General features: G+C 29.3%; 1 protein-coding gene and 1 long non-coding RNA gene across 3 annotated transcripts in view; one reads left to right on the plus strand and one right to left on the minus strand.

Annotated features, from left to right (window-relative positions):
• The window catches only part of cta (Guanine nucleotide-binding protein subunit alpha cta), a 36,726-nt gene extending 23,103 nt beyond the window's left edge, over positions 1-13,623 (plus strand). The window contains exon 2 of the mRNA XM_076395757.1: positions 10,563-13,623. Within this exon, the coding sequence (XP_076251872.1) occupies positions 10,563-11,189 (627 nt within the window). The 3' untranslated portion in view covers positions 11,190-13,623. The remainder of the gene's footprint in view (positions 1-10,562) is intronic.
• On the minus strand, positions 7,172-8,546 carry LOC143191069 (uncharacterized). 2 transcript variants are annotated; one of them, XR_013004391.1, is made up of 4 exons: positions 8,418-8,546; positions 8,262-8,349; positions 7,428-7,637; positions 7,172-7,367 (listed from the first exon to the last, which is right to left on the minus strand). It is a non-coding gene; the product is annotated as an uncharacterized LOC143191069 (long non-coding RNA). The 2 variants fall into 2 exon arrangements; XR_013004390.1 differs by lacking the exons at positions 8,262-8,349; positions 8,418-8,546 and having other exon boundaries at positions 7,428-8,237.
• Positions 13,624-14,807: the final 1,184 nt, after the last annotated feature.

The raw sequence follows: 14,807 nt of genomic DNA on the forward strand, positions 1-14,807 counted from the left end.
CTGATAGTCCTCAAACTAAAACTGAACCTTCGTATGGGCATGTTTATGGGCGCATTATCATCTTAGAATATCGCAGTGTTTAGCAGCAATACGCAGCAATATATCATAACGGAACCTCCCCATGCTTGACCGTAGGAAGCAGCCAGTCCGGATCATTGTAAACGATAATTCATTGGACAATATCATACTCTTCAAATTAGCAAGTTTTATGTTCGTTGGGCCACTTCTTTCGTCTTTATAAAGCGTTTCGCAATCGCAGCTTTTCCATGAATGTTAGCTTTGTGGAGCTTGACATGTACTGTTTTTGTCAAAATAGTATCACTAAAGTGAGTATTAAGTTCTGTCTCAGAGCAAGGTATATAAATACACTGAATTATAGACTACAAGACTTGGATCGTAAACTGGGAATAATTATATAACAATAGAGACAATGCTGAGTCAAACACCACAAATTCTTAATACACATAATTTGGGATATTTAACATGATATATAATTTTTTAAAGATAACCCAAAAACTTTTTGAAAGGAAAACGATGTCTCATTTATTTGCTTTCTCTACAGCCCGGTACAGAATACTTCTTAAATCGATGATGCATTATGACGAAATAATATTAATTATAATTTGATGATAAAAACTTAGAAACTTACTCAGAGGAATTACCATAAACAACCGCGTCATGTATACAGAAAATGGCCGCCTCTACAACGAACAAGAGCATCAAATGAAGGACATGAATTGAAACAGTCAATGTTTTCGCAAATTTTAGCACATCAGGTTTCCCCTCAAAAATATTATATGGAGGAAGTTTTGCTCTATTGGTTTATATAAAGGAAATTACTCTGAGACACATGAGCTTATTTTTAAGACCTATGACCTGTTAACCTTAAGAACTAATACAAAAACGACAAAGGTTTTCTAAATGCTCCTTCCTATTATTTCTTGTTTAATTTAATACCTCATACTCTAAGCAACAAGAAAATGAATATGGATATCTTTTTGTACAGACATTATTTATAACAATTTGTCCAATAATGTCTATGATTTTGTTCGTAATCGTTATCTAATTTGAATTGTAAAACAATTACTGCATTTTATCTAAAAGAAAGTTTGCTTCAAAATTATTTCAACACCTTTTATGTTCTCATATTCCAATATTGAATTTGGCTGCATATGTTTGTAGTTTTTTGTGTGTTTTCAACTTATTCGAATCTGTTGAAGAAGTAAAAAAAAGAAGAGTAAACAAGCTATATATTAGATCTATATATTAGATCCTTGTGTGTATTTTGATTCGCGAGTGACTGGCCGTGAAAGTTGGATCTACTATGACAATATCAAAAACAAAAGTCATGGGTTAGTCCAAGGGCTCAACATCAAAGTGGTATATTCATGCATAAAGTCTTGCTGTGGTGGAATTAACAAGGAGTGGTATATTACGAACTGTTAAAACCTAAACAGACGCAAAGTCATCCTGTTGCATTAGTTGTGAAGGATACACGGTTGCAGCTCGAATGAAATGCAAAAATGGATTGATGATTATATCGCTGTTAACCGACATCGTTCTTTCGCTACCGTGTCCATATATTACAATATTATATATGAATATATATAGTGATTATATATATTGTACCAAATTTTCACAATAAATGCCTTTTTAAAGAAAGAGATTATCAGAATTCTTGCAAGCACCTAATAATAGACCTCTAGAGAAAAATATAATACTTATTTGTTATAAGGGCTGTTTTTGTAACTTTAAATTTGATAAATATATTATTGATTTATTTTGCATATATTGTTTAAAACCTCATTTTTAAGATATGTTTTAAGTAAATCTCATAAGGAATTATCCCATAAATGAGAGTCAGAAAATGGACTTGGCATATGTTCTGTTAGAAAATGCATTAGTTTCGAAAATGATCCAGCACTTGTATTGATAAGAATGTATTATCACATGGTTGGATCTATGATTGGCTTAACTGATATAAGCTTCCAAATAATTAAGAAACTTTTAAAGTTTATAAGGAGGTGGATATGGTCTACCGATCACAGTGTTGCTATATTGTCATAAAGATCCTTAATGGTACAACAATCTACTCAATGGGCAACAAGTATTTCTTACGATAATTATTATACATTATTATACAATATTATAATTATACATGAAGTGTATAAGATCGCTTCAGTAAATGATCCCGTGTAAAATATATATCTTCTTAGTCTTGCTCTAAAGTCGTAAGTGGTAAATGCACTGCTTTCACTCACACTTAAGTAAGTGACAAGTCCAGTAGGGTGAACTGTCTTTAAACTTGTTATAAGGCTTTACTGAACAACTCTCAATACATGTTTCAGTTGCTTGTATTTGTAGAATTCATTCAGTGTTAGACCCTACTCATTTATAAATATTTAATTTTATAATATTGTTTATTATTTGCATATATATTAGTAAATGCAGGTAATAACTTTACAGTGTACCCAATAAGGATAATCGCCAGTAGGCAACACTTGATAAAATCAAATTGTGTTGGCCATTGTTCAATCAAATGTGTCACTTACCCTTAACCCGGTGAAGTCATCGATCTATTTGATGTACAAACTACCAGATATTTAATATTAGTTTTTTGTTATCTAACCTTGATGGGATTTTATTGACACTTGTTGAAGGCACGTACTTAATTAATATTTTTCTTTGTATTTTGAGAATATACTATACTGAGAATAATCGTTCAGTAGTAAACAGCAGTGAATGTTCAGTGAGCTCAGTTAGAAACCCATATTCTTCTGTCTGCTTGGTATTCGAATATTGTACGAATATATATGCTGATTTCATGCACGATTGTAAAATGTAATGTAATTCATTACATTATATTAAATATAATTTTCCATATTATTTGGTAACTGAAAAAGAACAAACTAAGAGATATTAGTTAATGATTGATAGACAATAAACAAAACAAATGAGGCCTAAACTCAAATTTTATCAACGTTATTATTTACGTCGATGTTACCTTTATAAGACACCTTAATCATAATTAAAGATATAGAATTAAAATAGTAAATATTTACATTAGAATAGTCTTCACAGTAATACATTACCAATGTTTAAGCTATACCAACTAGTTCGCGCCTTGTAAAATTAAACCACATTTCTCTATTTTCTGCCTTGGAACGAAAGTACACAATTTGTTTTTAATATTGTATCGGTAAAATTATGCATAATTAGGGAATATTAGGTTATATTAGAGTATATTACATCATCGATACACTTTAACATTGTTCTAACATAGAAAAATTATTCAAATAATGTATAAATAAGATCAGTACCTATAGAAACTGTTAAGTACGACCAAAGTAACTATGCCACGAATAATGCATTGGAGCGTTTTAGCGCGCGTTTAAAATTACACTATTTCAAACGTCAGTTTTTTATTGTAATACATTTTTTGCACTAAAGTGAATACATAGAATTTAAAAAATTAGTCATCATGCCTATTATCAATTATCAAATTAATGTAACTTATTTCCACGCAACAACACTTCTTTATAAACCACTTCATTGGTCATTGCCCATTCAAGAATCTTTAGATATTGATATTTAGTGTCCATAAATACAAATCATAACACGAAAGTACTATCTTTTCGGCTTTAATTATTTTTGAAATATATAATTAAATAATTATTTTTGTATTCCTAAAAAAAAACTAAATTGTAACGCTTATAAAAATATATATTATTGATATTGTATTGTTGACTACTGTGCTGTGTACTAGTGTATGCGTATTAACAGGAAGTATACTTACCGACATCCTTTGTTTTGCGATGTATTTTTAAACAGAATGTAATGATTTTTTTAAACTAATCCTTTAAACCACAATCATCAAATGAATAATATTTTTGTATTTAAATATATTTAAAATAAAGAACCGTGAATCATGCATAAATGCGAGAAGAATATATCACGATAACGGAATTATAAATTTCTTCCAAATGTGATTCACCATTTAACATGTATTAATAATAGTATTCAAACACATTCATATTTGTAATTATCTCGTATCGTCGTAGACTCTTATTAACCAACACCCCTCTTAAAATAAGTGATGATTATCTCACCGAAGACAATTAAAAAATATATAGTAAAAAATAAATCCATTGTTTCTATCAAAAGACTTTATTTAACATATTAGAATTATATAAATTAATTTTAAAGATTTTTTTAATTTGAAACTTTACTGTGAAAAATCGCTATAATATATTTTATTGAAACTATTGTCCATTGATAGCCTCTACTTTTTCTCATATTTCCGGCAATTTCGAAAGAACGATGTATCATTTGAGGCTATCCACGAATCGACCTACTTTTAGGTATCTTCATAAGAAGTGAAGCGCTGTTCAGACATGCGGCCGCGCGCTGTCATGCTGAAGAAGGACATTGACGCATCTTTGCTCATATTCCGGCCATTTTTACGCAATGCTCGGCTCAAATGTATCAATTGTATTCGATAGCGATTTCCATTGATTGTTTCATCGAGTATTGTTTCCAAATCTTCATCTTCAAAATTTTTTTTGCTGCCCACAATGCTCTTTGTCTTCGGTGTGATAATCATTATTTTTAAAACATTGAAACCAGTATTCACGTGTTAAAAAACAGTGGATCATGGTTGCGATTAGCTTCATAGAGCATTCGATGTGGCCTTCACCTGCCTCTTTTTTCAAAATGAATTAAAAAAGTAAAACCTCCCGCAAATGCGAATGACAGGTACACATGCAGACATTTTCAACGCATTGCAAAAAATGTTTGTCTATGAAATGGCACATCAGTGAGGCTTTGACATGAAGTTGGTTATAAATGTATCCCATGCATTTTAATACATAGTTGTAAATCTGTAAATGTAATTTGTTGTAAATTCTTTAAAATCAATTTATATAAAATCAATTTATATACCTGATATATTTAGGTCGTATTATTCGATAACTTTGAAGGTAATTTACCTCCCTCATAGAAGTCACTTTGGAGCATAGACAGGAACAAGTGGTGATCACTTGATGCCAGGTCCGGATTATAAGGTGCATAAGGATCTCCCAACGAAGCTCCCGAAGATTCTGGCAGGTCGCTATCGATGTGTGCAAATTTGCATTGCCTTGATGATGTTGTCTTCAGTCTTACTGTCCGTGGGGAGCTACGTTTCTGTTGCTGTGTGTGTGTGTTGTGTTCCACTTTTCATAACCAGTTACCATCCAATTTAGGAATATTTCGTTGCTGTAACATAGGGATATTAATTCCGAACGAAATTTTTTTGTGTAATATTTAGTTCATGACTGATAGACTATTTACATTATTTTATCCCCATTTTCAATTTTCAATCAGCCTTGATGCATCTTTGACATTGAAATTACTAGAATGGAATCCAAACTGCTCTTCTTGGTTATTATAGTATTAGAACCATTAAATACTATTTATATGTTCAACCGCTTGGCGGTTTCAGATTTATCGAAGAACTGTAAAATATAGCGGATTTTCTCTTTTTCAGTGTTTTAATGTACTCTAGTGTAAACCCATCGTACTTTTACAGTACGAGATACAATGAATTAAAACTATCTATTGGAAAAATAATCGATTTATTTTACTAGACCTAATATATAAAAATACTATACCACCAGATCTAAGTTAATATTTATTTTATAATAAGGTCAATAATTGTTAAGTTTGTTTCTATGCCTCGCCCGTATTTTATTAAAATATTTATTTATGGTTGTTATAAAAATCCCAAAAAACATTTCAAACTATTTTTATAGGGCTATTTTATTCAAAAGAAAATTCAGACAATTTAATACCCAGCATGTTCAACTTGCATAATCATACTTTTTGGAAACTATAAGCTCTAAATTAGTTTAGATACTTTAAACATTTTAATGTTGCAGGTTATTAAGATAACGCCGGTCCTATCTAAAATATTAATAAATTCGATATATTAGCTGCATCACTTGAATTTATTTCTTCCCTCAAATTAAATACTAGTCTAGTAAAAACACTACAAGTTGACGAAACATTTGCGTAAAAGTATTAATGCCATGAAGACGGAATTATGTATCTATCCCAGCCCTCTTCTTTGCGCAAAGACAAAGTTAGTTGGTTAACGTATTTATGAATCAACAACTAAATTACTTCAGTAAAATAATCTAACTGAAATATAGATATAATAGTACAAACTGGTAAAGATTTTAGGTAAATGAATAGTTTAACTTACGAATGTTACAAGTGGTAAGCTACACACTTCCTAGAGGGACAAATACTATGCTTCCTTGGAAGCTTTATGGCGAGGATCTGCCGTTGCCTTCTAGTGTACTATACAATGTGAACGACGACTCTTGGATACGAATGCGAACGTTACATGCTTCCTGTGGCACAGACCATGATACTTCTTTCTAAGTTTTATGACATTTAAGACTGGTGGTTTCGATAAATAAGGTCGTACCAAATTTTGCGCTTCGAAACCATCAGAGGACACGTCAAACGCAAATAATTATAGCGGTAAGTTAAAAAGGAAATCTGTCAAAGGAAATTATATTTAATTATTATTTCCACATCTACACTTAGTTCTTGGTCTTTTTGATGTTGTATTGTCCAGTTCCTATTGGCCTGAAGTTGACGGCATCATTTGCTTCAAAAGAATGCGTGTGGGAACACGTTTCATAATGTTCCAATGTCGAACTTGTATAACCTTTTTTAGCATAACTATCATATTACCGTAAGATATTTTTTACCGTAAATGCTATAAAAATATGTTATAAAAACGACCTTCGTTAAAAATATACACCGGAATAAAAAAATTAAATCCAAAAAAATCCAGACCAAAACAAATAATTTTTAATTTTGTGCCTCCGGCTCTCTGGTTGTTTGGAAACTCCCCTGGAACATGATTACGATTGCTTCCATTTGCCTTCCCTTTCTATGTCTTTATTTTCTATCATACCAACATGCAACTATACGTTGAACGTGGATATATTTCGGTTGCTTCATGCTTTACTTGAAAATTCTAGCGAGTGCAACACATTATAGTCATCACATAGCCATTTAAAAGCATAGCATTTAAAAAAAATTACTTTGAGTTTTAGTTCATTTTGACTTTTATATATAACAAAATTCTAATCTAAATAAATCAATGAAACAAAAATTATGTTATCAAATACAATTTATTTTAACATTATAGTACATATAATACATTATCGAAGAAGTGCAGTTAATTAAACAGTCATAATAGTTTGCAGGTTAGGGTTGCGTTTTATTATATTTACATTGAACTCTTTTTCACACCACTGGTGAGATAGAATTTTAGGAGCATTTTTAATACAGCAGTATCCCTTGCAGGCCTTTATTAACAATTGTATATCCAAGTAATGTATTTTACTTTCATTAGAAAGCATATTTACCTTTTACATTTAGATCTTGTTTCCTTCATTGCGGTGTATCTTTGACAAGTCATTGACTGTATTTTCCTTAGTTTCTTCTGTTACTACCTATGTACATCTTTCTTGATGAAACTAGATTTAACCAATGTAGTGGTTACTCCCTAATATCTCCAAAAGAGTGGAATTTATCAAAACAAGCAAAGCGCGAAAACAATGCTTGCAGTTTATAACCTATAATTATTATCACTAATGTTTTAAAGGATTTTGTAGTATTTGACAACCGGATGTCTTTTATAGGCTAATTCGGTTACATGCTCGAACGTACAGATAGCATTGTATCTCTTTTTAATTAGAGTAACATGAGAAAGAAAATATTGTCTGATTTTAAAACGAATTTGCAAATTGCTATATGCTATATATTAAATATCTGGATGACGTGAGTTCACTGTTTTGAATAATTATTTACATTACAGGGACAGAGATTGATACCTCTTTAGTTTAAATTCATAAATAAATTAAATTTAAATTTACAATCCACATATAGTCGATGTTACGATATTAGTGTTGTTGCTAAGTCAATCAGCGACAGTTGTTTAAGTAAAGGGCCTCCATAAATAATTGATAGTTCTACTTCCTTGAATAAAGCAACAATTAGTTCAAAATATTTGTAGACGAGAAATTATGATCAAGAAATCAACATATCATATAATGTATTTAACAAAATCTTATATTTATTACACTTATATGTTTAAACCAATGAAATATCATTTTTTAATACTTATAAACCATAATAAGGTCATATGTTTTAATCTATCTTCTAAAATATTAAAGTTTACTTTTATTGTAGTGACTTACATGCTAAAATGTACTCGACAACCGTGCCGTGTTACCTCCAAAAATATACTTACTGATAAGTATATTTAAATTTAATAGCGTTAGAAGCCTTGAAAAGAAACAAACACACCATTTAATCAATGATAATGTTATATATCAGTTTGTTTTACAGCTTACCCTAGAAAATTAATACTTTTATTACTCGTATGATGATTATTTAAGACAATACAACACGGCTATCTCCGCCATATTGAAATTCCTACGCCTTCCTTATTAATAATTGGTAGATCTTCTTAATTGCTTGATTACGGTTCAAATTTCTATTCCCGGAATATAATAACAGGAAAATCACGATTACTCATTTTACAAGAATCAATAAGGTGCTATAAATAGATACAACAAAATATATACTAAACGTTATTCTCTTTAAATAAGAATTTTATTAAGACTACTTTTTCGTTATCGGTGTTCCTCATTGTGGTAATTATTGAATAAAATTAATGTTTTTATATTCTTCTGAAAGCACAGGAAACCAAATTTATCATATCAACCTTTCGTGAAATTTAACACTTACAATTTAACTAAAAATTATTATCTATTATCTTCTAGTAACTATTCATTTACACACACTAAATTGAAATGTTTCAGTAATATTTGTGTTATTTTCATTAGTAACTATTAGTTATTAGATTATGATTTAGGAAAACTATGTATAATTTATACCGTAAAACAAACATTCTCGTATATTTTTAGTTACATTTAACTGGAGGAACACATTAAGGGGTTATACTTATTTTTTTACTTGAAGACAAATCTAGGGATTTAAATTAATGTTTGAGACTTTAATGCGAGTTTAATTTATATTATTTTTTTAACAAATTGACAAATTTGTTATATTTGAGCAAAAAAGTGTCATTGTTATACCACAGGATCTTTGGCTATATATTTTAGGTAACTAAGATTCCGCCCGTGGATACAAGCAGGGTTCCTTCGGTGAATCTTTATGCCTTAGAGGCTTATATTTTTTTACCTCTTTGTATCTTTCAATTTTGTTTTCTTCACTATGTGCTTTTATAAATAACGGGATAAAGCTGTCTACTTAACAAATAGTGTTTGGGATTCTTTTCTTACTACTATAAACTATCTGTTGATGAAGTTGATTGGCCGTCCTCCTAGATTTTGTGTCAACGTTGTTCATTTTACTGTAGTTCTAGGGTGGTGTTTTTATGTTTAATGACTTTCTATTATTATATTGTAAATTTGATTCATTAGTAATACCAAAAGAGAAGCTCAGAACGTAGTCTATATATACATTAGCGGCTTTAAGGATCTTTCCACTGGTGATATAGGTCTTTAATAGCTGCTTTATTCATTGTATAAACTGGCATCGAATATCAGAATATCGAAAAAAGTAGCTGCTATCAATACTTTGAATAAAATACAATGTACCGATTTTGCAGAATAAGGTTTGCACCCTCATTATTAATTAAAATAATTTAATATAAAATAATTTTAATAACTAATTAAATTAATAATCATTATTAAAAAAATTAAATTAACATATAGGCCTAATACATATAAATAAAGCTAACTTATAAAACAGTAATAAAATTAAAATATGTCGTTTACCTATTCAATAAAAGATGTTCTCTGATACCTAAAATTGTTTGATTCCCTGGCAGATTAATTTATATATAAAAATAAAACTGGGCGTAGTTTTTCATTAACATTTAGTATTAGATGCTTGCATATATTTTGATCAGCGATATCTATGGGTGAAAATGTGAAGTATAAATGCAAACAATTGTTAATTAAATTCGATGGTGTTGTTAAATAACAATTTTCTATAGTATTGAGTTAATAAGTGTTATACAAACTAATTATGGAATGCTCAAAATGCCTTTATCGACATTCATTACTTTTATTGTTTGATTTGAAAAAAAATGATGCTAAAGCTCGTCAACTACTTTTAAAAACCTGTGGTAACGCGGTTCCGTTATATCCCAACTTTGGTTTACATTTTTTTAAATTGTTATTTTGAAGCCTGTGACAGAAATGTGCGAAAGGAGATTGCTGTAAAACCAACATAATGTTCTCTCAACACGATATCGTCATCTTGTCAGAAATATAAGAAAAAGTTCGAACATGAACATGAATATTTTGATTAAAATATATTGTATCAATTTTTCTCAATAAAAGCATTTTGTAAGCAAGTAAAAAAATGATCAAAATATATGCAGGCACCTAATATATGCTTTAATATTTAATAATATTGCAACAATGTTTAATTTGATTGTTTAACTGATGTTTATTTTGTTTCAGAGCGATTCCATAGAGTATTTTTTGAATAATCTGGAAAGGATATCGCAGCCCTCCTATACACCGACCAACCAAGATATCCTCCACTGCCGAAAGGCCACAAAGGGAATAACCGAATTCATCATACCCATTAACAATATTCCATTTCTTTTTGTGGACGTAGGAGGACAGCGATCTCAAAGGCAAAAATGGTTCCAGTGCTTCGATTCAGTTACGTCTATTCTGTTTCTCGTGTCATCGTCAGAATTTGATCAGGTTCTGTTGGAAGATCGTGCCACCAACAGATTAGAAGAATCCAGGGATATATTCGATACCATCGTAAACAACGTAATATTCAGTAACGTCTCAATAATTTTATTTTTAAATAAGTACGATTTATTAATGAAAAAAGTACGAAGCACAGAAACAGATATTCGTTTATATTTTGAGGATTTTTCCGGAAATAGTCACTCGCTTGAAGATGTTAAAAATTTTATTCTGCAATTGTTCATTAGCATCAAAAGAGATAAGAAGAAACCTCTGTACAGCCACTTTACTACAGCGGTAGACACAGAGAACATAAAAATTGTGTTCTATTATGTGAAGGACATCATCCTCCATAGAAATTTGGAGAATTTGATGTTACAGTGAATGACGACATGCGTCTCTTTAAGGCTGTGTTAAACAGAAAAAAAGATACATTTTTTTAGGCAAGACTGACTAAGTTTAATTAGTCTTAATATTGAATCACACATGATTTAGCTTGTATGATTTTACTGAAACCTCAAAGAGTTTTGATAGAGTACAATATTGTTATATTAAGCAAATTACAAAAATGTGATAGTTTTATTTCTTTGTCGTCTTTCTTTTGTCCTTTTAGAATTGTTTATACCAACACAGCAAACGAGGCTTCCAACTCAGATATAAAAAATTACTACAAACTTCTATAACTTTATTCTCAAAATTACTTTAGGTAACACTAATAGTATGAACACATTAAGGTAGAATCAGAAACGTACAAACTTACTTCTTGGTACAACCCAGCAATTGTTACTTTTACTTAAAGCACATCAGCATATAACAAAGAAATAACATATTTTAGCGATAAAGAAATCATAATAAAACTATATTATGCCCACATTACCGGAAATGTGTGCTAGTACATTTCGTTAAAATACACTTTTTTGTTATATATTGAAAATGTGCAATCTTATACAATCTTATTACAATCGATAATATTTACACCTACTTATAAATCTGTCAGTTCCAATCCACTGTTTCTGTTTTTATTTTAGCAAAACTATTACAGTTTCATTTGAAAGCCTCTAGTGTTTGAAACCAAAAATTAAGCATTTATTTTAAAATTAGGAATTACAAGTAAAACTTCCAATTTGCTAAAATAATTTAAGCTTTTAATAACACAATAAGATTGATTTACTCGAGATCATGTATTGTTCTCAGGCTAGCGTCATATTACCAAAGATATTGTTTGTGTCTGGTATTGTACTAAAAATGTCTTCCTATTCAGTTCACATTTCTGTAGTTTTTATTAACGCGCTGATATCTTTACAGGATATTTCATCTTTCTCAACATCGAGTTCATTTTCCATTACGATTGAAATAACCTGAAAAAATCACTGTCGTTCTGTATAAAAGGTATAATCGCTTATTATTTATAAATGATAAAAAAATGCATAATGCATAATATCGCAAATGTTAAGGATTAGTTATTAAGAAAAAACTGAAGTATTTCCAGAACCAAATTAAGAAGCTACTGTGTACTTTTTAATATACATATGGGTAATGTTTGCGAAAGTTTTCATTCGTGTTTACATAAGGCACACAGAATTACGTGTTCATGTACATGTACTAAATATCTTAACTGTCTATTTAATGACACATAGATCTTAAATACACATTTATACTATAGTTTTAAATTTCTTTCCTATATATTACTCTGTTTCATTAATTCAAATATCGAACAATACATATGAATTACATTGGTTACTTAGTATTGTCTTTTCCGACATTATGACTATGATTTCTTACTCTTAATTCAAAAGTAGTGTGGATTATAATTATTTGGTTGTCACTACCACATTTTGTTAACTCTTATCATATCAAGTTTTCAGTTTGGCATTCAACTATTTTATTATTGACAAGACATCGAAACGCTTTATAAACGCCACAATTCTATGGATTATTCATATTTTACAATTGCAGCATTATCCATTTTTGATAGCAACGAAAAATTATAGAGGAAGATTTCCTGTATTTTATAATATTTACCAATATATTTATATACTGATGTATACAACTGCCAACAATTGTGCCTAAGATCAATAAAATAGAGAAACAATAATATATTTTGTATCTCTTTACAAACATAAGCTTTATATACGGTGAAAAAAAAAACATGAATTAATGTGATAAGTTATGGCAACTAGGCTATTATAAAATACATTTTTCCAAAATTATTCGTGAACTTATTTTTAATTGTATTATTTGTACATAATATATTGTATATAAGATGTATAAAACACTACCACACTTTCCAAAAAATATAAATGTATAAATATATATCTTTATTTTGATGTCATAGGTATATATACTTGAGCTGAGTAAGGGTATGGAATATTTTTGATTGCTTTAACAACAAATTGTTTTTCATTTATTCTATGTGATTATAATCCTTAATTTCTCAACACTCATACTATTATCTCAAGCTCAAAAACTTGAAAGTATTTTAATTAGGGGTAGCATTTTTAATAAACCGATGTATAAATTACCTGCTGAAAATATATTCAACATTTAATATTTACCGGAAATATCCGTGTGTGCCTCAACATATGGTGTCTAAAAATATATTTTATTGTAAACAAAAGCCTTATGGCTGTTTTTTCTCTATTGATTACATTTTTATTTCGTCTAATCTGTATTTTTGATATTTGAAGGATATTTCACACTTTGTTATATGAAAGAAAACGTCTGTATATAGAAAATCCGAGAAACATATATATATGTCGTATAAAAATATGGTAATCAATATTTTTGTATTTGTTAATAAAAAATATATTAAATGTAACATTATTGTTTCTTTTTGTCCTATTTTTTTCCTATCATTTGATTAATTCTTAATTTATATTATATTTAATTTTGTAATTCCTTAAGTGGGCGAACAGTGTATATATAATATACCAGTCGTAGAATAACTTCTTAAACACCTTTATATTTTAACTTGGCTTATATATGTATGACTATAATTGTTTTGTCATACAATCCTTTACATCATAAATCACTTTAATCCCCAAAGGGTTACATTTATTTGAGGTACATTTTTAGTAATTTGGAAAAAAAATGATGGCACGCCAACACTATAATAAACTGTCTAAGATAATTTATGATAACAATTTGACATGACACAAAAGAACCGCGATACATAACTGATAGTAAAAATAGAGCTGTTTTAAATAATGTTCAGACTTATGTAGTTATTATATGATGATGTCAAAGTATAGTTTAAGTACAAATGCACTTTCCGCTGATGCTAATCTAATCTCAAAAGTAACTAATATGAAGTGTGAAAATATAATAAAAACCTCCACACCGTCTATACAACAACAAATATTGACAGTGTGTATCCGTATTTAGTTTTTCATGTATTTCAAAAATGCTAGTGTATATAATTTATACTTAATCATAATGTATCGACAATTTGAAAGTACAGAAGTCTTAAATTATAATAAGCTAATTTGCTCTCACAAAAAGACGACGATAATAAAAGGGTGATAATGTTCTTTTCACCCTCTAACAAATCTGTTTTCAAATACCAGAATCAAAGGGAATATCGAATATATTTTTTTCTAATATAAATACGCTCAAAATATAAGTTTCTTTTGTTCAGTTATTGTTCAAAATGCAGAAGAAAGAGACTTATGTTGACGATTTCTTTCAAGTAAATCGTTGGATTTTAAAATGTGCCGGTCTCTGGAGGCCTTGTAGTAAAAACAAATATACTCAAACAATTTACCAACTTTACGTTGTTATAGTTGTACTATTTGTCAACGTTTGGTTTACTTTTACAGAGTTTGTGTCTTTATTTTATACGTATAAAGATGAATATGCTTTAATCAAAAATGTTAATTTTTTCCTTACACATTTTATGGGAGCTGTTAAAGTAGGTTTTTGGTATTTCAAAAGTTCTTGTATGAGAAACATCATTAATATATTAGAAGATCCTCATTTTCATTATGAAAGTAATTTGGTAAG

The sequence above is a fragment of the Rhynchophorus ferrugineus genome, unplaced genomic scaffold (genome assembly GCF_030347505.1).
Source record: "Rhynchophorus ferrugineus isolate W39M unplaced genomic scaffold, kcgeb_rfMv2 rfM2, whole genome shotgun sequence".
Lineage (NCBI taxonomy): Eukaryota > Metazoa > Arthropoda > Insecta > Coleoptera > Curculionidae > Rhynchophorus > Rhynchophorus ferrugineus.